We start from the raw sequence: 25274 nt of genomic DNA on the forward strand, positions 1-25274 counted from the left end.
ACCATACGATGCAACTTGGTTTTCTCATGATGACAGTCAGTTGTACTGGACATTTTAATTAATTAAATTAATTTAATTGCCATTTGTCTAACTTCAATTTCAGTTTTTTTGTGTTGTCATAGCGCTTTCTCTTTATTTTCCTATTGTGAGGTTTAAGGTGAAGGTTTTCAAAGCAGTTAATTTTAATGAAACGTGTGGCTAACACTTCACCGCTTTGAAAAGCTCAACTTAACTGCCATTAAATAAACCACAAAATCCAATCTTTCTTCTTTTGTGTTTGAAACTCTCGTAGTTAGCTATTGTTTCTTTTTCACAACATTTTGCTATTATGACTCAATTTTATTCTGGCCTTTATTTTGATCTCTTATTTTAAAATGTCATTCTTATGTCTCGGATTAGTACAGTTGAATATATTTATTTTAAGAAATCATTTTACCTCAAATTTTGAAGTCTTGCTGTAGTTTGCAGCTTGAAAACACATGAATGCTTAATTGTGATTCAGTTCTAGGGACTCATAATTCTGTAGTTCAAGCTTATTTAATATATTTAAATTATTTTAATTTCTCTCCTTGAGATTGCAAGCTTAAGTTTACATTATTTTATACTACTGAGGTGTGATTTAAGGCTGCTTTAAGTTAAAATATCTTTTGTGTTTAGGAACTGTGCAAAATTAAAAAGCAGTTCTTATGTTACATGATCTATATTTTGTATATTCTCCAGGAAGTCAAATTGTCTGAAGTACTTTCAGCTTCCAGTGTCTGGAAAAATCATCATGAGAAGGCTGTAGAAGAAAAGACTCGGTTAGAGGTTCAATTTGAAAGTCTGAAGAAGTAAGTTAAACTGTTGAAGCTTTTTGCAAATGAATAAGAAATAACATTAATTTCATGTACATGTTTTTACTATTTAAAATTCCAGGTAGAATTTAGAACTTGGAAAATGGTGATCAGAATTAGATGTTTCAACTATGGAACATATTTTAGCATTATCGCCTTCTCTCCACTGGATCACACAACTTCCATTATAACTAAAGAGTAACTCCTACATCATTCCTGACTACAGGGGCTTACTGTGCTTGACACAGGGAACCCTCTCACCTGTCAGCAGTGGCTGAAATTACAGGCTATGAGCTGCTGTAACCTGTACTTGGGTTACACCCCATAGGGGGAAAATAGCTGAAGGATCTGAGTTGTAACTGATACAACAAGGATTCTCCTCTCTAGCCCCACTGTCAAACCTGGCCTCCACAGCAGCACAGAAGAACCTCCCTGCATAGACTCCTGGCTTTCTACTCACAGTTTTGCTGCAGTGAATTGGACCAGTTAGTTCCACTACAGAATGGGCCTTCCATACATGGAGATGGGGGGTAGGATTTGCTCCCGAATGCATGCATGTATGCCATTTGTCTGTAATCACAGACAAAACAGAACTCCCTTAAATCTTAAAATATATAATAGAAAAAGGTTGAATAACTAAAAATGCCTTTTTCCTTGGCATATGGTAAGAAGTATCCTTACACATTTTTATGGTTTGAACTACAGTTTGTATTTCCAATAGGTTTGTCATAAATACATAAAATAAGACTAAAGGCTGCTGCCTATACTTTTTTGTTGGGTTTCATGCAGAATGTTTGTTTTGTCAAATAGCTGTTTAAAGAAGAATGTTCACATGTTTATAAGGGCCAAAATTAAGTTTACGGGTTTTGGTTTTTTGAGTTTCAGAAAACCAAATTTTCATGGAAAGCGTTCTCATTTTTTTTTAATTTCAAAGAAAAAGTTTCTTTGCTTAGAATTAAACATTGCAGCAAAAACTATGGCACTATGCCAGTGAATGAGCACCAGAAAGCTAAACTGTCTGTGAACAGAAATCTGATTAGACAATTTTCATTATCTAATTTGACTAGTACAAAAAGTAAATTGGTATAAATGGTGAAAAGTAAAGTAGAATCGGTTTACTTTTAATAGTTGAAGGTGGTATTCCTAACCTACGTAAGAAAATGTTTTAAGATAGCTTTTTATTTGGCAGTCCCTTTTTAAATTCTGCATCATAATGTCTTGGACTGTAAATATATATAATCTGATATTTGCGTTGGAAGAGTGCCTGTGCATTCCATCTAATCAGCTTATTTACAATTGTTCTAACCCAATTTCACATCCTTTAATCTTATTACATCATTTATTGGAAAAGCTGAAGAACTTCCAACTTCTCCAGTTGTTGCTCATTTGGGGTGTGTAAATATATGGAGTTACTTTAATAAAAACAAAAACAAAAAAAACCCACAAACTTTTCAATAGCTGCTAGAGGAACATAATATGCAAATTAAATTTTAAAAAGTACAACATGCTAGTTGCTGCAAAAGTTCTTGATTTATTTAATAAAGACAGATCACAAACCTTTTGGAGGACATGAAAAAAATACAAGATCGTGGAAGAAATTCAAATGAAGAAATCCATGGAAAGCTTAATTCTATCAATTCAGAAAGTGCAAATATTCGTCTTGAAAATGCAAAATTAAAGGTAGATTGTTATATCATTTCATTGTTCAGTATGAGAATAACCATGGATACCTGATGTATTTTAAAATAAAGAGTACCTAGATTTAATTCAAATTTTGTTATTACTATACGTTTTTAATATCTCGAGGCCTCCTTTAATAAACTGTGCACTTATACGGTATTAATGAACTAAACATCACAAGACCCCTGTGAAGTAGGTATTATCATCCCCATTTTGAAGTTGGTGAAAATGAGACATTGATAGGTTAACACAGGAAATCTGTGGCAGAGCTAGGAATAGGTCTTTGATCTCCCAGTCCTGTACCTTAACCACACTACCTTCTGTCCTTTTCATTATCATTATCTATATGATTACTTAACTAACAGTTACCCTTTTAACTTGAAACAAAATTTTACTAATGTTCCAAACATGGGAACTGAATTCACTTTTAATAGCTAGTTTCAAATTAAGTTAGGGAGGTTTCAAACTTGCTTGGCACAATTGGATAAAGTCTCTAGGACTTCCCTTTGCTGGTTTTGCTCCTACCTATCCTACTACTCTTTTTCTGTGGTTCATATTCTTGATCCTGGATATCTCCATTGTGGTCTTTTCCTGCAAACCAAAGCTTTACACACTGAAAAACCAATCCCTGGGGCTTGTGGGTGGCCACCTTTCATCCCACTCCTCCAAAGATTATATTCACAATAATTATTTAATTGTTAATTACATCAAAAGATGTCTAGTTCATATGTCATCTGATCTACAAATACTGCAAATAATACAGTTTGTAATAAGAAAGCTTCTGTACCATTCAAGTAATTTTATTGCTGCAAACATAGTTCAAATGGCATCTGACTTTCTGTGTGAAATTCCCAAACAGTAAGTCTCGAGAGATCCAATTAAAAACAAGATTTATTAAGAGTGGAGAGAGAAGATCAGCTCAGAATAAAATAAATAGTATACATAATATCTGGTCTACGTTTAGTTATAATAAAAGTTTAAAAAAACCTAAACATGTCTAGAAAGTACTTTTTCCTTTTGTCCTTCTAGCCTTTCACAGTATGCCTACACTTGGAATTGGAGCTTGGGTGTGTAATTCCCAGCTCAAGAAGAAATACTCGTGCTAGCTCTGATCAAGCGACCATGATAAAACTAGCGTGTAGCCATGAGCAGCGGAGGGCCTAGCTGCCACAAGTACGTTCCCATCCAAGACCCCAGGCATATACTCAGGGCTGCTAGCCCGTCCCACGGCTTTTGCTGCCACAGCTACATTCTGTTTTTAGCATGGTAGCTTGATCAGAACTAGTGCGAGTATTTCTCCTCAAGTTGGGAATCACACTTTTAGCTTGAAGTGTAGACATATATTGAGAATCACATTCTCTGATTTCAAGTACCTCACTGCTATCCTTTCAGATCCCTGTACTTTAATGTTGAAAGTGGTCACAGACTATAAAGATGTTCCAGAATTCATCATCATATCAGACATGCCAGTCAAGGTTACATAGGCAATTCAACAATATACTGTTTGATCAATATATTCCACTATCTGGGGGAAGTGTAATAGTCTCTGTTCTCTGTATAGTGACTATTATCCCCTATAGTCTTTAACATCCAACAGCCCTTCCAACTTGGAAAATAATTCCAAAATTTTCTTTTTTAAAACCAAGACTGTCAAATGCCTCTTTTATTTTGCCTGCATTTTAGCCAGCCAGAGAATCAAGCTGATTGAATCTTGCCCTAGAGTTAGATTAACTCACACTCAGTCTGTCTTTAAAATGACAGGATTTACATCTTTTGTATAGTATTTCTACTCTGGATCAAATATGAATGGAAGTTGACAGATTTAAATGAGTTTGTCACAGTTACTTACCATGCAAAATAACAAAATGTGATCATGTACAGTTAAATACCAGTAGTTTAATTGCTAGTCATATAATAGTGCTGATGGTGCTTTGATTTCTTAATTCTCCACTATCAGAAAAAAAGTGTATTGCCTATAACAAGAATAAAATATTTATTTTCTGTTTATTTTAATCTAGGCTTTACTTGCTGCTTTGGAAGACAACACTGTTTCGGCTGAAGCTGAACTTTTAAACCTGCAAGAAAAAGTAAAGCAGCAGGAAAACCTTGCTGAACAGTATAAAATTCAGGTGACTAATGGACCTGGAAGGCTTAAGTATCAGTTTTATGTCTATATGCAGTTTTGAGATAATGATGAAGCTCTTATTTGAGAGACAAGGCGGATGAGGTAATATCTTCGGTTGGTGAAAGAGACAAGTTTCTGAGCTACATAGAGGTCTTCCTCAGGTCTGGGAAAGGTATTGAGGGCTTGGCTACACTTGCGAGTTACAGCGCAATAAAGGAGCACCGGGTGCACTAGCTCACTACCTGTCCACACTGGCAAGGCACGTAAAGCGCTCTGACTCCGCGGCTACAGCGCTGCTGGTACTCCACCTCGGCAAGTGGAATACGTTTGCTGCGCCCCCGCTGGAGCGCCGCGGTGCCAGTGTGGATGAGTTGTTGCATTACTGCGCTCTGATCAGCCTCCGGAAACGTCCCATAATCCCCTTAAGTCAAGTGGCCACTCTTGTCATTGTTTTGAACTCGCTGTAGGAATTCGGATATGCTGTTTGAAAGCTCCGTTTCTGACAGACTTCTGCTTATCTGCTCCGAGACAGATAAGTATGCTCTGAGACAGATTAGTGTGGAATGCTGTGCGTGAGAGAGAGAGGCGGGGGGGAGGGGGGGCCTGCTGCTGTCTGAACGTACAAGACAGCATGCTGACATGCTCTCAGCCCCCCAAAAACCCACTCTCTCTCCCCCCACATACACACAACACACTCCCTGTCACACACCACACCATCTCCCCCCTCCCCCCCCATTTGAAAAGCACGTTGCAGTCACTTGCATGCCAGGATAGCTGCCCATTATGCACCGCTCCCAATGCCGCTGCAAGTGCCGCAAATGAGGCCACGCCAGTGCGCAAGCAGTTGTCAGTGTGGACAGACTGCAGCGCTTTCCCTACTGCGCTCTCCGAAGGCGGGTTTAACTCACAGTGCTCTACATCTGCAAGTGTAGCCAAGCCCTCAGAGTGTCACAGCTAAATATGAGGTTGAACAGTTTAGCATAAGTAGTTAGCACATATTCTAAGGGACCATTGAAGGTGAAGTGCCCTATTAGCATCCCTGTAGTCATAGTACAAAAAGCGGGGGAGGGGGGTTTAGTGGGTTACAGATTGTTGTCTTTACTAAGATCATGATTCTTAGGCCTTTTCTACACTACAAAGTTTTGTCAGCAAAAGTTATAAAATAATAATAAAAAAAAATGGAGATATACCTATCTCAGAACTGGAAGGGACCCTGAAAAGTCATTGAGTCCAGCCCCCTGCCTTCACTAGCAGGACCAAGTACTGATTTTGCCCCAAATCCCTAAGTGGCTCCCTCAAGGATTGAACTCATAGCCCTGGGTTTAGCAGGCCAATGCTCAAGCCACTGAGTTAAGCTGCTTTAATTAAAACCACTGTTGCATGTCCACACTATGCTTCTTGTGTTGACAGAGTGCATCCACACTATCAGCAGTTGCATGATACAGAGAGGAGGCCACTGTGGTAGCTATCCCAATGTGCAACTGGCCGCAGGATGCTTTTGAAAGGGTTTGCAATGCCTCATGGGGCAGGTACAGTGGCACATGATGCAGGTTTCTCAATCCCATCTTTCCATGGGCATCCTAGCAGATTATCAGATGCTTTTCAACTGAAGTGGTGGGGGGAGAGACAGGAGAGTGGTGTGTCCAGGGCGGGGGAGACAGCAGGCCAACCGACCTATCCTGAGGCAGGGGAGGGGGACATGCCCCTCCATGTCCGTCCCTGGCCCTGCTCGGCACAGCAGTCTCTCCCGAAGCAGCCCGCTCTGCCTGCCTGCCTATGGTTCTGTGATTCCCTCCGAGTTCTCCCACAGCCTCCTCAGCTGCCGGGGGTGGCATCCTGAGCAGCTCTGAGCTCTCCATGCTAAGGAATGTCAAAGCAGCACAGCAGTCCCCACCCACCCACCACTCCACTCCCTGCAGCAGCAGTCTGCCTGCTGCTGTGTTCCTAGTGCAGGGCAGAACAGGAGCATTCCAAGTTAATGATTTGCTCTTTGTTCCCAGAGCAGAGCAGAGCAGCATGTTCAGCTGTCCTGGAGCTTTGAAAGGGGCAGAAGAGATCAAAACAGTGAGCAGAGTGGTCACTGCATGCATTGTAGGATACTGTTGGAAGCCAACTATGTTGACAAAGCAAACAGCAGCGTCTACACTGACCTGACGCTTTGTCGCTTTAACTTTGCTGCAAAAAGCTTTATGCCTCTCGTCGAGGTGGTTTTATTTTGTTGGCAAAACAGCAGTGTTTTGCTGCCAAAAGTAGCTCTGTAGTGTGTACACCTCCCCTGTTTTGTCGGCAAAATGCAGCTTTTGCTGACAAAACTTTGTAGTGAAGACAAGGCTATAGTGTCTAGCAAAGTTATGACTAAGTTCCTAGGCTCTCCTTTTGAAAGTGTTGTTGTGCAGGTTTCCTTTGAGGATGAGGACTGATAGGTCAGATATAGTGTTCACTCAGAGGTGATATGGTGTTTTTGTCTTTTATCATTTTCCTGTGTGAGTTCATTCGAGACTGTAGTGATCTTCTGGTTTCACCCACACAGTTGTTACTGGGGCATTTAGTGTACTGGATGAGGTACACCACATGTTGTGATAAGCATGTGTAGGGTCCCCCTCGAGTATGGATTATAGTTGTTTGATGATACCCTTTATGGGTTCCAGTATGGGGTGGTAGGTGACAAGTAGGGGTGTGCTGTCAGAGGGGGGTGTATTTCTGCATTGAAGCAGGTTCTCTCAGGGTATTTGGGTGGCCTGTTCCATGATGTGATCTACTTCTCTGGTGGAGTGTACTTGTTTAATGAAGGTGGTTTTGAGTGATTTAACGTGTGTATCCCGGACTTTCTCCTTGGAGCATAGTCAATGGTATCTGAGTACCTGGCTATAGATAACAGATAATACCTTGAAGAAATTTTTTTGGACAAATGCACCATGAAACCAATGATATACCTGAGATACATCAATGATATTTCAGATGACTTAAGTTCCCTCATAGATTTCCACCATGACTTCAACAAGCACCACCCACCCATTAAACTCTCTCTGGAACACTCTGATGCTAGCATCAACTTCCTGGACACAATGATCAGCTTCAACAATGGAACCCTAGAGACAATTATATACAAGAAACCCACGGATCACTACACTTTCCTTCATAGATCCATTAATCACCCCAAACACACCAAGAAATCTGTTATTTAAAGCCAGGCACTCAGATACCACAGAATATGCTCCAAGGAGAAAGTCCAGGATACATACCGTAAAACACTCAAAACCACCTTCACCAAACAAGGACACTTCACCTGAGAAGTAGATCGCATCATGGAATGGACCACCCAAATACCTGGAGAGAACCTGCTTCAGTACAGAAATAAAACCCATTCCAATTGCACACCCTTAGTTGTCACCAACCACCCCACACTGGAACCCATACATAGTATCATCAAACTACTACAACCCTTACTTGATGAGGACCCCATCCTGAAATAAATCTTTCCTGAACTCCCTCTTCTGGCCTCCAAACAACCTCTCAAAGCTCATCATCTGAAAAAAGATCCCCACAGACCAGGACATCTGGTAACAGTCCAGGGACTAGTGAGGTAGCACTAGAGTAATGTTTTGGCAGTCTGTTTATATGGCATATGGATATTTTGTCTCAGTGCTAGGGAAATACCAGTAAAGCCCATATTTTACAAATCTGTTTTAAGTTCCTTAGCAATTCCTTTGTAGTATGTGCCTTTGTTTACAGAGAGGAAATTTTAGCGTGATGAATCAGATGTTGTATAGAATTCAGCGATAGTGTAAGGACACACTTGATTGACATCCCTGACTCATCGTATTTTGAAATTACTGACCAGGCAACAGTTTTATTACAAACTCTAAACCCTGCCAACGGGCCTAGCCTATGGAGCAAAGAGCTACAATAAAACTTTTAGCCTGCTGTAAGAGACAAGAGGTAGTTCCTCACATCCAGCCTTAAGTAGTTATTAGGGTCCAAACTAATGGCTGGGCTACCTTCAGAAATAGGCTGCCATTAGCTGACACCCACTGTTTTGAGAGGGAGGGGATTGGACAATCAGCTGCCCCCACACAACAGCTGCAGCTCGTTCTCCATGGTGGATAATGAGCCATTATATTACCAGTTAATTTGGCATTTTATATTCAGAGTTGTCCTTTCAAAATATTTGCTGTGAAGCGGGGTCTGTCACACTGCAGCAAATTTGAAAAAAGAAAACAATACAAATATCATTTCCTGATGCCAGGAACTTAGTTTCCTCACTGCTTCTCTTGATTACGTTTGTTTCAAAAAAATAACTTTCTCCCTCTCAGCCCAGCTTCTCCACTTACTTGCTGTTGCAGTGAAGCCATAATTTTGCTCTTTATCATAGGAATTTGTTACAGTGGAAATGATTGATGTAATTTTGATTTCACTACAAAGATAGAGGAGAGATTGGAATACAAAGGGGGAAATTCCTTGTTAAAGCACATATATTTTTGATAAGTAACAGAAGTTGGAGGCATGGAAAACCTGTGAAACACATGTAAGAAGAATGGGTTTACCTTTAAGTATTCTGCAGTGTAAAAGCTCTTTTGAACTGAAGTAGTATTTCTCTCTGTTAAATCTATTACAAACATTTTAAACAGTACAGCACTTTTTTCACAGACAGAATTTTCCAGTCTGCAATAAGATCTCATCGCACCAAATCTAAATTATGGTAAATTAATGTTGAATATTTTTATCCCCATGAGAAATAAAAATTCAGTTACTGCTATCTAACTAAAAGGGGGTACAATTTGGTCATTTTAAAGGTGGTGGTCCATTGACTTCAGCAGGAGCTTCTGGGTCCTCTTCACCTTAGAAAGCCACACCAGACATTTAGGTGCCAAAAAATGTGTTTAGGAGCCTAAATTTATGCACACAATTTTGAAAATGTTGGCCTTGGCCCTTTAGAATCAGTCCAACTCCCACTGAAATCAATAGGAGCCTGTCCAGTGACGCCAATGGGAGTTGCATCAGGCCCTTAATGAATAACTGGCAACATTCATTACACCAAGGATGAATTTGACTCCATGTATCTTAAAGTGATGAGAATTTTTGAAATTTGGAGACATGGAAGTATGATCTCTTGAAATGGCTAGATATATTCATATTTATGTCTTTATAACTTTTTGCATATGGCCTTTGGCCATAACAAAGCCTTTGAAATGGAAGATATAGGTGCTCACAAATCATATTAATTAACCACTTGTTTCCTTTTATTTACTGTATGAAAAAAGTAACTTTAAAGTGCAGTGAGCCTCAAGTGCTGTGTAAATTCAAGTGAATTGTTTCAAAGATTGTGGGGTTTTTTTCATGATAAGCACAGAGGCTTTTGATTAAAGTCTGTGGGTACGTCTACACTACCCGCCGGATCGGCGGGTAGTGATCGATCTATCGGGGATCAATTTATTGCGTCTAGTGTAGACACGATAAAATTGATCCCTGATCTCTCTGCCGTCAACTCCTGAACTCCACCGCAGCGAGAGGCGGAAGCGGAGTCGATGGGGGAGCGGCAGCGGTCGACTCGCCGCCGTCCTCACGGCCAGGTAAATCGACCTAACATACGCCGACTTCAGCTACGCGAATGCTACGCTATTCGCGTAGCTGAAGTTGCGTATCTTAGGTCGACCCCCCCGCCCCCAGTGTAGACCTAGCCTAAGTGTCTTAACATGAATATGTTAATGCTATTTGAGCTTTGTTAGATGAGTTTTAATTGCAGGACAGAAAAGTTTGCCTCTGAAAAAAATAACTACAATGTTGAATTAATACATAGGAACCTCATCTGAAAAGTAATTTGGTCTTGTTTGAGTCCCAGAAGACTACATTTGCCGTTTACACATTTGGCTGACTTCATCAGGTTGACCCGGTGTCGCACGGCAAGGAAGGAAAACTGCAGTTGTTGCGATTAGGGAGTGATGCAAGGGGGTTCGAGTAAATGAGTCAGATAATAGTCAAATAGTGCCAAGTCACAGTTTATGCCGCTGCAAAGATATAAGTTTGGGGGCAACAAAGTCAAAATACGAGTACAATACATGGCTTGGAATAGGGAGCAGTCTCCCAGTTGCTCAGCAGCTTGGGTGGTATTCAGTGTTTCTGCAGCCTACTCAGTTGTGAAGGCAATTATGAGGATAGAGAAAATGAATAAGTAAGTATAGGCAATGACAAAGTACCATTTGGGGAAATGAAAGGCTGTTGCTTGACATAAATGCTTCCAGCTTTAAGGAATGATGGAGTAGCATTTGCAAATATATGTAAAATATATTGTATCCTAGGTACAAAAATTACAAACAGAAGCAGAAGAACTGAAAGCCAGATACAAAAAAGTGTTAAATGAAAACAAAATAATAACAGAAGCCAAAGATTTAGAGATAAGTGAGGTAAGTAGTCCATTTTAACAAACAGTATAACATGGTTTCATGGTATTTTGTAGAACAGTGAACCTCAGATTGGCCTGGGAACCACTTGCTGGTGGTTGTAAGGTGGTGGCTTTCTTGTTTTCCAGGTACTAAATTGCATAAAACAATGCCAAAAATACATTAAATACTTCACTAACATTACTTTTCCCTGTAAGCAATTGCTGTAATCACCACAGAGTGAGAATTGCAGAGCAGAAGCGGCAGTCATTCCCAGGACAGTGACTAGGTAGGAGGTGGTCCATAAGATACTCTCAATTAAGGTGTGGTTCACACTATAACAATTTGTGAACCCACCATAGAATGTTCAGATTGACTGATTTGTTTGTTTGCTTTTTAAATACCAATCAGTGGCCTAGTTTACCCCCACCCTCAAGAAAAGCTGTGGAAGCTGGACAGGGAAGAAGGAAATTACTGTACGGTTTGCTTTGCTAAGCATCCTACAAATTCTTCCTTTTGTGGGGAGCAACATTCCCAACTATGCAAATACTATGGTTGTGCAGGGGACTGGACTAGATGACCTCTCAAGGTCCTTTCCAGTCCTATGATTCTACATAGCTCTCTGGTATCTATACAGAGGCAATGCTTCTTCACTCTGCTTCCTGGCTCCCCGTGACTCTTCCCTGGTTCATTGTTAGCCATGCTTGGTAGAGCATGAAGCATGTGCTTCAGTTTCTGAATTAGTAAAATTGGGATAATCCTTTACCTGATTAACTGTGACTGCATATAACTTAATTGCTATATGTTTGTGGATTTCCCTTATGGTAAATATTGTTGCCCTTTTTTTTTTTTTTTTTTTTTTAAACTGAGACACAGACAGGTGTTGGTTCGCCTATAGGGCACCATGGTTTTAAAGATTAGGCCTGAGTCTCACAGTGAGAAGTCCTAGGTTTTTATTCTGGTGCTGAAACGAACCCACTGTGTGACCTTCAGCAAGTCACATACTGTTCCAACCTTCATCTGTAAAATGGGGATATGGTATTTGCCCATCTCATAACTAAACAAGGTTTGAAAAGTGTTGTATGTAGCTGTTGGGGCTGAGGAGGGCACTTGCCACTGCCTTCCAAAATTACACTATAATCCTCATGTTCAGAATGTCTCATCTAAAAAGCTTTTAGAGCTTTCACATGCCTCACTGTGAAAAATATTCTGTTACACAATGTCCCAATAAATCAGCATTTTAGGAGTGCAGTACACATACAATAGCTTGTTGAAAATGTTCACATTACTTTTCATAAACATTTCATTACATTTCCAGTTTCACTGAGCCCTAACTAAAATATAGGGCTGGGGGGATGAGTTTGTGCCATAATGTTCATTCTATTTTTCATTGGAGGAATAACATTATGCAAAAATGTGTGTAGAATTTTAGATGTATTATGTATGTTACCATATGGAAAGCTTTTGAAATTTTTTAACAATTAATTTATGGTTTTGTACCTACCTGTTTTCCCTTAATGCTACCGTGCAGGTGAGGAGCCAGATACAGGCTCAACTGAAGGAGTTAGAACATGTTCGTGACTTACTGAAAGTAGCTGAAGAGAGGCTGCAGGAGTATCAGGAAAATCTGTTGTCCTATAAAAGGAGTTATGCAGACAAATCCAAAACCATTAGGGAGCTACAGGTTCAGGTGCTTAGAGCATAACCATTTAATAGTAAAGTATCTAAACTATGTGGAAGAAAGTCTTGGGAGTAGTTTTGCAATCTGAGGGAACCCATGTCAATGTTCTCTCATCCACATACTTGCTTAATAGAACAAAAGTTCCTTCTGCAGTGATTGTGATGCTCTTTGTGATATGTTCTGCCTGCATTTTTTTGTACGTTTAGAGAGATGAAATTGCAGCTTCAGTACCTAACTGAAAATTCTTATTTATTTTTGCGTTTAGATTTTAGAGCTTTCTAATAAGAAAGACCTCTTCCCTTTTGAATAATTAGATATGTTAAATGTGAATCCCAGAAAGTTTTCTTTGTTAATGTACTGTACAGTTCTAAAGGACACAGTTATATCTAATAGAGTAATTTCAATCTCTGGATTTTTTTCATGTAATGGAAATATTGCATTTTTTTAAAAAATGATATTGTAATGCCTAATTTATAAGCTGGGCAATACTTGTTCAGGGAAATGGCTACAAATCAAACTTTCAAAGCAGTAAATTATATCCTTTCTATTTTACAAGTTACATTGTATTTTACATATAAATATACTAAAAAGGACACTTCAGACTTCTAAAAAAGATAATTTCAAGTAATTTTTAGAGTTTTTTAATCACTGTTTGTAGTACCTCTTAAGGGCCTGAATGTGTTTTTCCTCCTGTTTTTATATTCATTTCATTTTTCAAAGATTTTGATTCTGAACACTGAGAGAAAAACAACTTACAGTTTTTTATTTTAAACTTAAGTTTATGTGACAGACCATATATCTTTTTTGTGGACCAGAATAATCTGTGACAGCAGAGCTCTGGGAAGTGTTTGAATTAATGGGGAAAACCAGAAAGAGTCTTCTAAAACTTATTGACAGGTAGTCAGTGGCAAAACTTCCAATGACGTCATTAGAAACAGAAAGAGGTCCCATGTGCTATTTTTATGATCCGTATAAAAATACAAGCTCTGGATTTTATGTTAAATTTCTTGGAAAGGTCATCTTTATAGCTACAGGACCAGATTCTGCTCTCACTTAAACCTGTCCAAGGCCTCAATTCAGGAAAGCACTTAATCACGTGTTTAATTTTAAGTAAGTTCCATTAATTTCATTGAGAATAAGTATGTACTTAAAGTTAATCTAATGCTTGCGTGCTTTCTTGAAGAGGGAGACTGTCCTGAATTGATGCCTAAATACAGAGGAACTCTAATGTCAGTGATGTTTCTCAAGGTTTTCACTGTGTACCTGAGATCAGAATCTGATCACTAATTTGTCGACAAGACATTTAAATTCAAATAATCAGTATTTTTCTTCTATTATATCTAGCTATAGTCTAATATATATAGTTAAAGTCTAGTATATATCTTTGCAAAGTTTATTGCTCTTTTCAAAATAAATGCTTTGGTGCTTTAATGAAATCCATCAGACAGCACTCCTAAGCTGCTCCTGCATAACAACAATTGTACATGTAGGAAAATGGTAAGGAAACAAATATCATTATCAAGCTTCCGAGCACTTTTTATATACTGCGAGGACAAAATAATTTTAAAATGGAGGAAAAAAAGCTTTATGAGCCAGATTTTGCACGAATTTAAACCTGTCCAACTAAATGCATTAGGTTGCAGGGGTAAGCCAGCCCTAAGTTCATGCCTTAACAAGTCTTTAGCTTACAATATAGTCTGCTACTATAGTTGTATTTTATTTGCTTCAAATATAGGCCAAATACTGCTTGCCATGGTGATGAAGTAGGCGCACTGATTTTAATAGGATAGCTTGAATAAGGCAAGCTTGATTTGGCTTATAATGCCCTGTGCAAATCTCCATTAAATAGAATGGAAACATCATTTTCACAGATGGATGACAACAACAGGTTCTTGAGAAACCATTCTTTGGAAGAGGAAAACTATAACATTCAGAAGAAATATAAATATCTTAAAAGGTAAATGTGATATCTGACTAGTACTCACTTTTACATTTTTCTCCTCATAATCAAATTTCATGTGTGTATCTGTTTTGCATAAAGACAGTTAGAAAAGATGGAAGTACAAAATGAAGAACTTGCACATCAGCTGGCAAACCAAGAGGAGAGTCTTCAGCACAGTGAATTGCAGCTTAAAGAGAAATTAGCAGAATATGATGCTTTAGCCAGACAGTTGGAGGCTGCTTTGGAAGAAGGCAGAAAAAAGGTATATATGGTGTAATATGTTTCTGAATTTGATTGCAGTTTTTCCCATTTTCAAATAAAGAAAACTCTGGAAAAGAACAAAGGGCTTGAGGAGGTGTGATGGCCAGACAAATCAAGAAAGGTAGATCATTCCATAATAGGGGGCAATGTGGAAAAATAGGTCAATGGGAGTTTTGCCTGAATAAATACAAAGAACTTTGGATTTCCTAGCCCTATTGAAGCTGATGGCAAAACTCCCATTGACTTCAATGGGGCCGGGATTTTGTCCTTCATCTTTATACAAAGGAATTCTTTCCTTCAAACAACATGAAGAGCATCAACCACCCAATATTTAAATGTGCAGAAGTGACAGAGTTTCTGATCAAAAGCTTCAGCTTGTCTTTTTTTCATTTCCCTTTTGAATGGGCAGCCCACTAGGACTTTGATATTGAGCCTTTCTAATATCAGAAGAGGGCTTTCCACACTCAAAATGTACAAGGTTTTGTGTGGTCATGAACAGAAAATATTTCAAGCAATAAAACAAATAGGCGAAGAATTGTAGGAATTTACGTCACAAGTAACTATTGCAGTACAATCAGAAAAATATATAGCTGAAGTGATAATGTTCCCATTAAATTAACTATAAGTGAAGTAGAACGTACAATTGTAGGATTGTTCTCATATTCTAGTAATACTGATGGATTCTGAATAAGTCTCAGTTCAGGACAGATTCACAGATGAGTCAGACTTTTTCCCCCTCATTAATCATTCCTACAGTATTTTCCTATGAGACAGCTTATTTCATTTTAAATCAGAATGTATTCCACGTGTGCTCAAGATAATTGATGGGGAATAGAGGGAGGATTATAATCAGCAAATATGGAAGAGACGATCAAGTGTAGCATAAAATAGTTTAAAATAATTATTTGTTGTTTTGGGCTTCAAATGCAGGTCTATATGTAATTAAATAGCTTTTTCTTCCTTCATTACCATCACAGGAGTCTGAAGAGGTGGAAAAAATGTCATCCAAGGAGAGAGCTCTTCAGACAAAAATATTGACTCTGGAAACCGAATTGAGAGAGAGACGAGAGGAGCAAAAGCGACTTGTCTGCAAATTAAACAATGTAAGAATCTATCACTTTACTGACACTGATCATAAACTGCTTAGTTAATTTAATCACTACATACACTAAAGTGTTTTAAATGGATGAATATATTTCTAAATGAATTTGTACATAATTTGGGGCACAGAGTCAGTTCACATAATTCAGTTAAGCATAAAACTATCAGAAAGACTGCATATTTTGTTTCAGAGTAGCAGCCGTGTTAGTCTGTATCCGCAAGAAGAACAGGAGTACTTGTGGCACCTTAGAGACTAACAAATTTATTAGAGCATAAGCTTTCGTGGGCTACAACCCACTTCTTCGGATGCATATTTTGTGCACAGTATTATAGATGACAGGTTAGGAAAAGATCTCCAGGATAGCTAATCCATCTTCCTACATTAGTGCAGGATTGTCTACTCTGCTAAGACCCTTTAGTAACCTCCTTTGGGGCTGCTCCTTATTCTAAAGGCTCACCCAGACCAGGCCGGCTCCAGGGTTTGGCCGCCCCAAGCAGCCAAACAAACAAAAAAGCTGCAATCGCGATCTGCGGCGGCAATTCAGCAGGAGGTCCTTCGCTCCGAGCAGGAGTGAGGGACCGTCCACCGAATTGCCGCCAAACAGCTGGACGTGCCGCCCCTCTCCGAAGTGGCCGCCCCAAGCACCTGCTTGGTAAGCTGGTGCCTGGAGCCAGCCCTGACCCAGACACAAATTGTTAGCAGGTGACCTACTTAGTGAAGTGGATAAATGGATTTCTGAGCTGGTAAAAGGATCTGATCTTACCAAGAATCTATGCGAATATTTTCAAACATGAGTGCTTAAAGTTAGGCACCCATAGCCTTATACAGGAATCTAAATAAGTGCCCTGATTTTCAAAGGTTTCAAGAACTTGCAAATCCTAGGTGTGGCACATTGGTACTTACCCTATCAGCAGGGTCCCATTTCAAGAAGATATTGTGGACTTGGCACCTTTTGAAAATCAGACTAGCTACCTAAGTGCCAAAGTATGAATTTAGGTGGAGATTTTCAAAGCAATCTTGGGGATTTCAACACATTTTCCATTATTGTTAATGGAAGGCATGTCTAAATCCTCTACTCTTCGAAAATTGCATCCCGGGTGCTTAACTTTAGGTATCCAAATAAAAAATGTTGGCCCTTGATTTCATGGCATCAGGCTAGAGACAACAGTACTCAAAGAGATACATAAAGTTTCAGAGACCGGGGGCCTGATTCTGGCCCTGCAGTGCTGTAAAATGGTATTTTCAGCCAACAGCCACATAAACACCACAAAGGTAACAAACATTTCCCCCCTTAATTTAAAAAAAACACAAAATTTCATTTTTCTCTCATCCTTCATGAGATGGATGAATATTACATAAATCCTCAGACTATTTTGGGGGGGGGAGGGGGGGAGAGATGAATTCCAGCTAAATTGAAGGTGGCATATGGTCAAAAGGAACTCTGGTCACCTAGAGCCAGCGATCCTTCTTACATTCTGAACTGGCCTTTTTCTCCTTCTAGCATGAACTCTGGTTTAAGATTCACAGGAAGTTTTTTAAACCCTCTAGAAGCTCGGGGAAAAAAGCCCAAAACTGATGGCCTACGTCTCCCCATTATCACAGAATTGTTTTGATGTGTCTTTAATTATAATAAAATAAAAACAATTTACCATGGATAGAAATGATACAATAAGAATGATAAGGCACATCACTGACCAAGATAAGCAATATTGCAGGGAGAATTTAGTTTCTTGTTCTACTTTGGATGTTTCTGTGAAATCTATTAGAGTTTTCCAAGTTTGAGACAGAGAATGAAGTTGGCTTTTTTAGCTGCTCCCTGTTCAACCTTGTGTAGTCAGTTGATTTTATTATTGATTTTTTTTTTTAATATTTTTGATACATCTTTCCAATTTGTCATGTTTCTCTGGGCAACTATTATAAAGAAGTCTAGCAGTGTGTGACTGTACCAACAGTTAAAACGGTCAACTTGGGGGGCGGGGGTGGAGTCTATATGGTTTTTAAATGAGTAAGATAACTTACCTGTGGGGTTGTCAATAACAAGTGTCCCTCCACATCAGCCTAGCGTGCAATATGTACCACTGTATTTTAACAGTTTTCATGAGCGTCTAGGTTGCACAACAGTTTTTACTGTTACTCCAAAGTAGAAACTCCTGAGTTCTGATTCCAATTTTATGTTGTAATTCTGAAAAACCTGCATATTTTATTTTTCAATAAATAAATGTGGAGGCTCCAGCATGGCAGCGGAAGATACAGGCCACTGGCTGCATGGAGGTGGGAGATCACCCTGCAGCTTCCCCCCCACCCAGGACACAGACTCAGCAGTGAGGCTGCACCTGATCCTGACACAGCGCAAGGGCCTGGCCTGCCCCAGAAACACCCCAGGGCCCTGCCCCTCCACACCATACACACCAAGATAGCAAGAGAGAGGGACAGAGTCTCGCATGCACGCTCAGCCCTGGCTCCCAATCCATGTGTGAGGCCAGCAGGCTCAGCCTGGCAGGATCCAAGTTTGGAGGGGGTTTAGTGGGGGGGGGATCCAGATGTGGTGTCAGAGGGTTAGATGTGGGATAATCTGGGTGTGGCAGCTTGGTGAGGGGCTGAGCAGAGGGATCCAGGTTTTGGGGGGTGGGGCTCATCAAGGTGGGGTTCAAGTGCGGGGGTCTCAGTGGGGGGGGAGAGATCTGGGTGCAGAGGTGGGAGTCCAGAGGCAGGAAAGAGGGGCTCGGCAGGTGAGCCAGGTAGAGAAGGGGTGGGGCTTGGCAGGGAAATCTGCGTATGGGAGGGTCTGGATGCATGGGGGTTGGGTGGATGGGGGAGCAGTTCCCCGTATGATCACCTCTCCCCCCACAGCTGAGGAGTGATGGGGGCAGGAAGCCAGAGGGTGGAGCTTCCTGCAGCTGGGGGAGGTTCCTAGTCTGACCCAGACATGGCTGCTCCTTGGAGGGAAAGTAAGTCCCATCCTCCCCTGGCCCAGCCCAGCCAGGGCTAGCAGCTGAGCCCAGCTCCAGTAGGAGCCAATGGCCAGTAGATCCCCAAATGCCCCCTCCCAGCAGCGATTTACCTCTCCGCCAGCTGCTCCAGGTACCCAAAACGACACACCCGGGCTGCTGGGGAGAAGCGCATGACTGTTCTGGCGGCTTCCCCATGAGAAGTCATTTTTCTGTGCGGAAGCAAAGAAATCTGTTGGGTACGTGAATTCTGTGCATGCACAGTGGCGCAGAATTCCCCCCAGGAGTAATGTTGACTCTTCGCTGGTTTATGATCGCTCTTTGAGGTGCTGGATTCTTGAGAGATTAAGATTTTTCTATGGAAGCTGCTAATCCTGTCATGGCTACAGGGCAAGCTGCGCCTTGGACTTCTTTTAGTTCCTCTCAAATACACCCTTTAGCTGACAGGTCTGTCTTTCTGTGCCTCGCTTGAGTAGAAGCACTCGGTCCAACAACTCTTAAACTGGATCTCTGGGCTGCAGTCCCTTTTTACCAAGCATAGTAATGACACAGGCCCAACTCGCTTTTGGTACCTATAAGAGGTTTCCTTCAGTGGTCTGTAGCAATGCAAGTTTGCAGTGACACAGAAAGTGTCTTCCAAATGAAGCATTATTTGTTTGTTCCTCAAAAGTACAAAGCACTTTAGAATACAGGGTAGAAACAATAAAAGACCTGCACGCATGAATCTTACTTACAAAGGCTACCAAGGAAAGTTTAAGGTATAAGTACTCATCAGCCCAGCTAACTCCATCTGTGGCAGGGAGAGGCAGCCTACCCTACACAACATCTCTGTCTCTTGGCATCCATCTTGGTGTCAGCCTCAGTCTGCTGACACCCTTTTCTACCTGTGGCAGGGTGCTGCTACAGAAGCCCTTAATCAGTTCCTACTGCTCCAGCCCCAATCAGGGAGAATGTATTGGGGCTGGGTCAGGGTGAACCGCCCTATGTTTGCCTGATAACTGACCACACCTGCCAGCCTCATTAGCAGGAGCTATAAGGCTGGAAGGAAGTGAGAAAAGGGGTGTGGGGCTGGAGACTAAGAGTGGGAGGTCAGGCTCAGCTGGAGTAGAAGCCTCCTAGTCTGTTGCCGTCAAGGCCTGTGGTAGGCCAAGCAGCTGTAAAACCTGTATATAGCTGGAAACTGGTGGTGGGAAACTGGTCATGAATAAAGAACACGGCTGTTGCACCAGACAGAAGTGTCCCTGATTCACGGAGGTGAGGGGCCAAGAGGCTGAATCCGGAGGGATGCAGTGTGAACCCCATTACAGTACCCCTCCCTTTTTGTAGGCTAGCATCTGTAAGAGTTTAGTATAGGAACTCCTCACCTAACGTCATCCTGGTTAAGGTTGTTTCAATGTTAAGTTGCTGATCAATTAGGGAACATGCTCGTTTAAAGTTGTGAAATTCTCCCTTCTAATGTCGTTTGGCAGCCGCCTGTTTTGTCCGCTGTTTGCAGGAAGAGCAGCCCGTTGCAGCTAGCTGGTGGGTGGTTGGAACCAGGGTGGACCAGCAGCCCCCCTATTAGCTCCCCACTTCCCTAAATTCCCTGTGCAGCAGCTGTCTCTTCCCCCACTGCCATGTGCTGCTTCTGTCCTCTGCCTTGGAGCTGCTCCCAGAGACTCCTGCTTGCTGTATGAGGGGGAGGTAGGGTGACCAGATGAGAGGAAGAAAATATCGGGACACACGGGGGGGGGGGGGGGGGCGGGGTTCGGAGCGGGGGGGGGGGGGGAAAAAAAAAAAAAGCCAAGTGCTGCCGACGGAGCAAAAAATAAATAAAAAACCGAGTGCCCGAATGCTGCCGACGGAGCGAAATATCGGGACAAATTGCGTCCCGACTGATCTTTGGGACAAACACCTAAATATCGGGACAGTCCCGATTTTATCGGGACGTCTGGTCACGCTAGGGGGAGGAGGGGAAGAAGGGGGCTAATGTCAGGGTGTCTCCCCCTCCCCCCTGCTCCTGCACCCCGCTTACTCCATCTTCCGTAGAGTGGGGGGGACACGACGGAGGGAGGGAGCTTCTCGGCAGTAGCTGCCATCTCAGGTCTCAGCAAGCTGATTTAATTAGCAAGGCAGTGTACTTAAGCCTGGGGTCAGCTACTTAAAGGGGAAATGCGCATTTTTTCTCACACACACAGGGTGTGTGTGCCTTCTCTCCTTTCCTGCTGCCTTGTAGATTGTTGTGAGAGTTAACCCTTGAGGGCTCAGTCAATTGCTAGTTCATTTAGCAGTAAGGCATTCCCTGGGAAATATCCCACCCTCTGACTCCACTTCAACCAAGCTTCACAATCATCATCACTGTGTACCAGTATTAAATTGTTTGTTTAAAACTTATACTGCGTGTGTGTGTGTGTATGTGTATGTGTATATATATATGTCTTTTGTCTGGTGAAAAAAATTTCCCTGGAACCTAACCCCTCATTTAGATTAATTCATATGGGGAAATTGGATTCACTTAACATCGTTTCACTTAAAGTCGCATTTTTCAGGAACATAACTACAAAGTTAAGTGAGGAGTTCCTGTATACTCTTTGGTCTTTCCCTTAGTCTTGGCAAAACAGCTTTGTCACAAGGGTTGGGGACAAGGAGTCATCTATTCACAGATGATGTTGTTGGAGTGTTTGAGATGCTACTTATCTAGATCATTATTTTTACTTTTCATGCTTTGTTTCTTTAATAGACCCATGTCTCCATAACAAGAATCTATCATAACTAAGGCTGCATGTCTGTCACGGAGGTCGCAGAAGTCACAGATTCTGTGACTTTCCACGACCTCCCTGACTTCTGCAGCAGCCAGTGTGGCTGACCCCAGGGCCACCCAAGCATGCTGGGGCCAGCTGTTCAGGCAACACCAGGACAGCCATACCGGCCACTGCTGGAGTGTCCCTGCAGCCTGCCGCTCGGGCAGTCCCGCAGTCAGCCACACCGGCTGCTGCTTGGCAGTCCAGGAGCCAGCCGCACCAGCTGCTGCTCGGCGTCCCACGGCTGCTGGCACTGAGGACTGCCCAAGCAGTAGCTGGTGCCACTGGCCCCACGGATGGCCTGAGCAGCAGTTGGTGGGGCTGGCTCCGGGGGCCCCCCAGAGCAGTGATGCCCCAGGGACCCCCTAGAGCAGCAGCTCCCTGGGGGCACCCCAAAGTAGCGGCACCCTGGGGCCCCCCAGCTCGGATTTAGTCAAGGGTATTTATAGTAAAGGTCATGGACAGGTCATAGGCTGTGAATTTTTGTTTATGGCCCATGACCTGTCCATTACTTTTACTAAAAATATCCATGACTAAATCGTAGCCTTAATCATAAGCAACTTATAGAGGCATGTATGTTATTCGTACAAAACAATACAATAGACCCCCATTTATCCACACCTCCATTATCTGGCTCTCCATATTAACTGAACAGGGCAGCGGGGCTCGGGTTGTCAGTCCTGCCGCTTCTGGGGCTGACAGCTGGAGCCTCGCCCATTCTCCCGATTATCCAAATTTTTGATTATGCGTTCTGGCCTCGGTCCCAATTAATCAGGATTCCACTGTATAGCTATTTCCCAGTTGGCCACATATTAAACTCTTAGAATACTGGCTTTTTTCAAGACTGTGTTGTCTCTGTGGTACTTTTGTTATTTCTTTGTAAGTAAAATCTGTTTATTATGCCGGGACAGGGAATCATCTGTCCCTTGTTCTTTTAACAATATATTTTAATGCTTATGATTTTTATTCCTCTAGAACAGTGTTTCCCAAACTTGGGATGCCGCTTGTGTAGGGAAAGCCTTTGGCGGGCCGGGCCGGTTTGTTTACCTGCCGCGTCCGCAGGCCCGGCCGATCGCAGCTTCCATTGGCCGCGGTTCGCTGCTTCAGGCCAATGGGAGCTGCTGGAAGCGGCGCGGGCCGAGGGACGTACTGGCCGCCACTTCCAGCAGCTCCCATTGGCCTGGAGCAGCGAACCGCGGCCAGTGGGAGCCGCGATCAGCCGGACCTTATGCCTGAGGGGAGTGTTATTCTGAACAAACACAAAACATATTCACCTTCTCCAGTTACATATCCATAAAATTGGGAATACATTATGGAGAGGAAAAACAAAAATCATATTGTTTTATTCCTGTTAGCATGATGCTGGAAACAGGGCAGGACTCAAGAAGGTAATTTTTTCTTTAGTTCACTTTAACCTGATTATTTCATATAATGTTAGAATTAAATCTAAATGTTATAAATGACTAACAAATTTAAGAAAAATGTTGTTTATTTTAAGTAACTCACATCTGAAATCGTGTTATGATAGGCATTAAAGAAAATCCAAAAAATTACTATTTTTATGTAACAAATTACCATATATGGATCTAATAAGTAAACAGTGTTATCATTCACCCTTTATTTTAAAGGGTAACATAGGCAACAAAAATCAGGCTGCATTAAAGATCAGTAACGGATGTTCTCATTAAAAAAATAAGCATGAGAGTTTTGAGTTTGTATTAGAATTAAGGTGCCACAAATCTTTAATGATGGAAATGCGAAATGTTCGACAGTTGCTGTGAAGGATATCCCAGGACTCATGTCCTTTTTTAAGAGTATAAAGTTACTCAAACAGATCAATTTGTGCTCAGGAGACATAATGTATAGGTTCAAGATTTTGGGGTCATTTTGAAGGTCTTGTGTTTGTGTGGAGTTGACTAAAATTTTAGGGAATGACAGATAGAGTTATAAACTTGAAGTACTAGTCTTACTGTATTTTTATTTTGTATTTTATTTCTAACTTGCATCCCTCTTCCCTCTTTTTCTTTAGAGAGAGAAACATCAGGAAGTATGTTTGAAAGAATTAGAGCACAATCTACAAAAATCAGAAAACCAGAACCACAGCATCCACAATTATGTACAGTTCTTGAAAAACTCATATGTAACAATGTTTGGCTGATTTTTTTAATTTAGAATATTTTAAATAATAAGGGCAGAATCTTGGAAGGCGCTGAGTGTCCTTAACTCTCAGTGAAGTCAATGGAAGTGGAGGACACTTTGCTGGATTGAACCCTGTATCATTAGGGCTTCATAGCGAAACTCTCGCTCCAAGTTTTGCAGAATTGAGCCTACCCTGATGTATATACACTGGTCGATCATGTGCTGAATGTTTACATGGCATTACTAATCTAAAAATGGCATTACTAATCTTCATTTCTTGAACAATAGTGAAGGAAAAACTGCGCAATCTCCAGGAAAGATGTGTGTTCCTGTTATTCAATGTACTTCCGTTGCTGTAGAAATATCACTGGATTCAATTTGCATTCCAGCTACCATGATAGTAATAGAAATACTATTCTTAATATTTTGTAAATGTAATATATAATTGAAAGAAAATCCATTCAAATTATTATATGGAGGCACTAAATGTGGTGACAATCCTCCTGATAATGGCCCCAATTCAACAAGGTATTTAAGAATATCCCTAATTTTAAGCACATTAATAATTCATTTGAAGTCAATGGGATTACTCATGTGCCTAAAACAAACCACATGCCTAAGTACCTAGCTGAACTGGGGCCAGTATGAAGGAAAATCCTGATTATGTAAGTTGGTTTTCTGTAGCAATAGTATAAAATATTCTTACAGAATTGTGATATAGTTTTTAAAGGATAACAGATTCAGATAACATCTAAACATCTCAATATATAAATTTTAAGTGTATATTAAATATCCTATAAATGTCCTTTTTATATAAAAATATAACTGATGTTACTTATTTTGTTTTACATGCACATGTTTTAACTATAATCTTTTCTCAACATATAACAAACTACTAGCAATGAAATATTTATTGGTGCATCAGTGTTTTCTTTTTTACTTTGCAATTAGGTATCCATATCAACAAGCTAATGGTATATGAAGTATTATTCTGTTGGTTTACACTCTACACTTTTTTTTTTTAAGAAAACTATTATTTAAGTATATTTGATTATTGTGACACTAGCACAGTACTTTCTGTTACAATTTTTTGGTTCCCTACCTAAAAAAAAAAAAAAAAAACCACTAAATTTTCTTTTGATTAGGTTTAACATTTTCCTCCACCACTTCAGAATTTACCTGTTTAGTGATACTGAACGATCATAACCTTTTTAAAAAATCATGAATGAAGAAACATCAAGATATGCAGAAGTAAAACCTTGAATCCAGTACCAGGTTTACTTTTAAAAGCCTAGCACAGTCCAATTAAACCACATGAAGGTCACTGTAGTAAGTGTAGGCTTCTTATTTGATAAATGGTTTAAGAATTTCCAATAAATTGCTTTTAACCTATCCTCTGCTATCCA

General features: G+C 40.9%; 1 protein-coding gene across 4 annotated transcripts in view; it reads left to right on the forward strand.

Annotated features, from left to right (window-relative positions):
* ODF2L (outer dense fiber of sperm tails 2 like) overlaps positions 1–24921 on the forward strand; it is a 45932-nt gene extending 21011 nt beyond the window's left edge. For 2 of the 4 annotated variants that reach the window (XM_026656067.1, XM_029912393.1), the window contains exons 9-17: positions 721–830; positions 2378–2513; positions 4532–4642; positions 10935–11039; positions 12547–12705; positions 14568–14653; positions 14738–14900; positions 15877–16002; positions 23759–24921. In XM_026656067.1, the coding sequence (XP_026511852.1) occupies positions 721–830; positions 2378–2513; positions 4532–4642; positions 10935–11039; positions 12547–12705; positions 14568–14653; positions 14738–14900; positions 15877–16002; positions 23759–23887 (1125 nt within the window). In that variant the 3' untranslated portion in view covers positions 23888–24921. Of the gene's footprint in view, positions 1–720; positions 831–2377; positions 2514–4531; positions 4643–10934; positions 11040–12546; positions 12706–14567; positions 14654–14737; positions 14901–15876; positions 16003–23758 lie in introns of those variants that run through there. The other 2 variants (XM_029912394.1, XM_029912395.1) reach the window with 2 other exon arrangements.
* The last annotated feature ends 353 nt before the right edge of the window (positions 24922–25274 follow it).

The sequence above is a fragment of the Terrapene carolina genome, unplaced genomic scaffold, assembly GCF_002925995.2.
Source record: "Terrapene carolina triunguis isolate 2854851 unplaced genomic scaffold, T_m_triunguis-2.0 Scaffold211, whole genome shotgun sequence".
Classification (NCBI taxonomy): domain Eukaryota; kingdom Metazoa; phylum Chordata; order Testudines; family Emydidae; genus Terrapene; species Terrapene triunguis.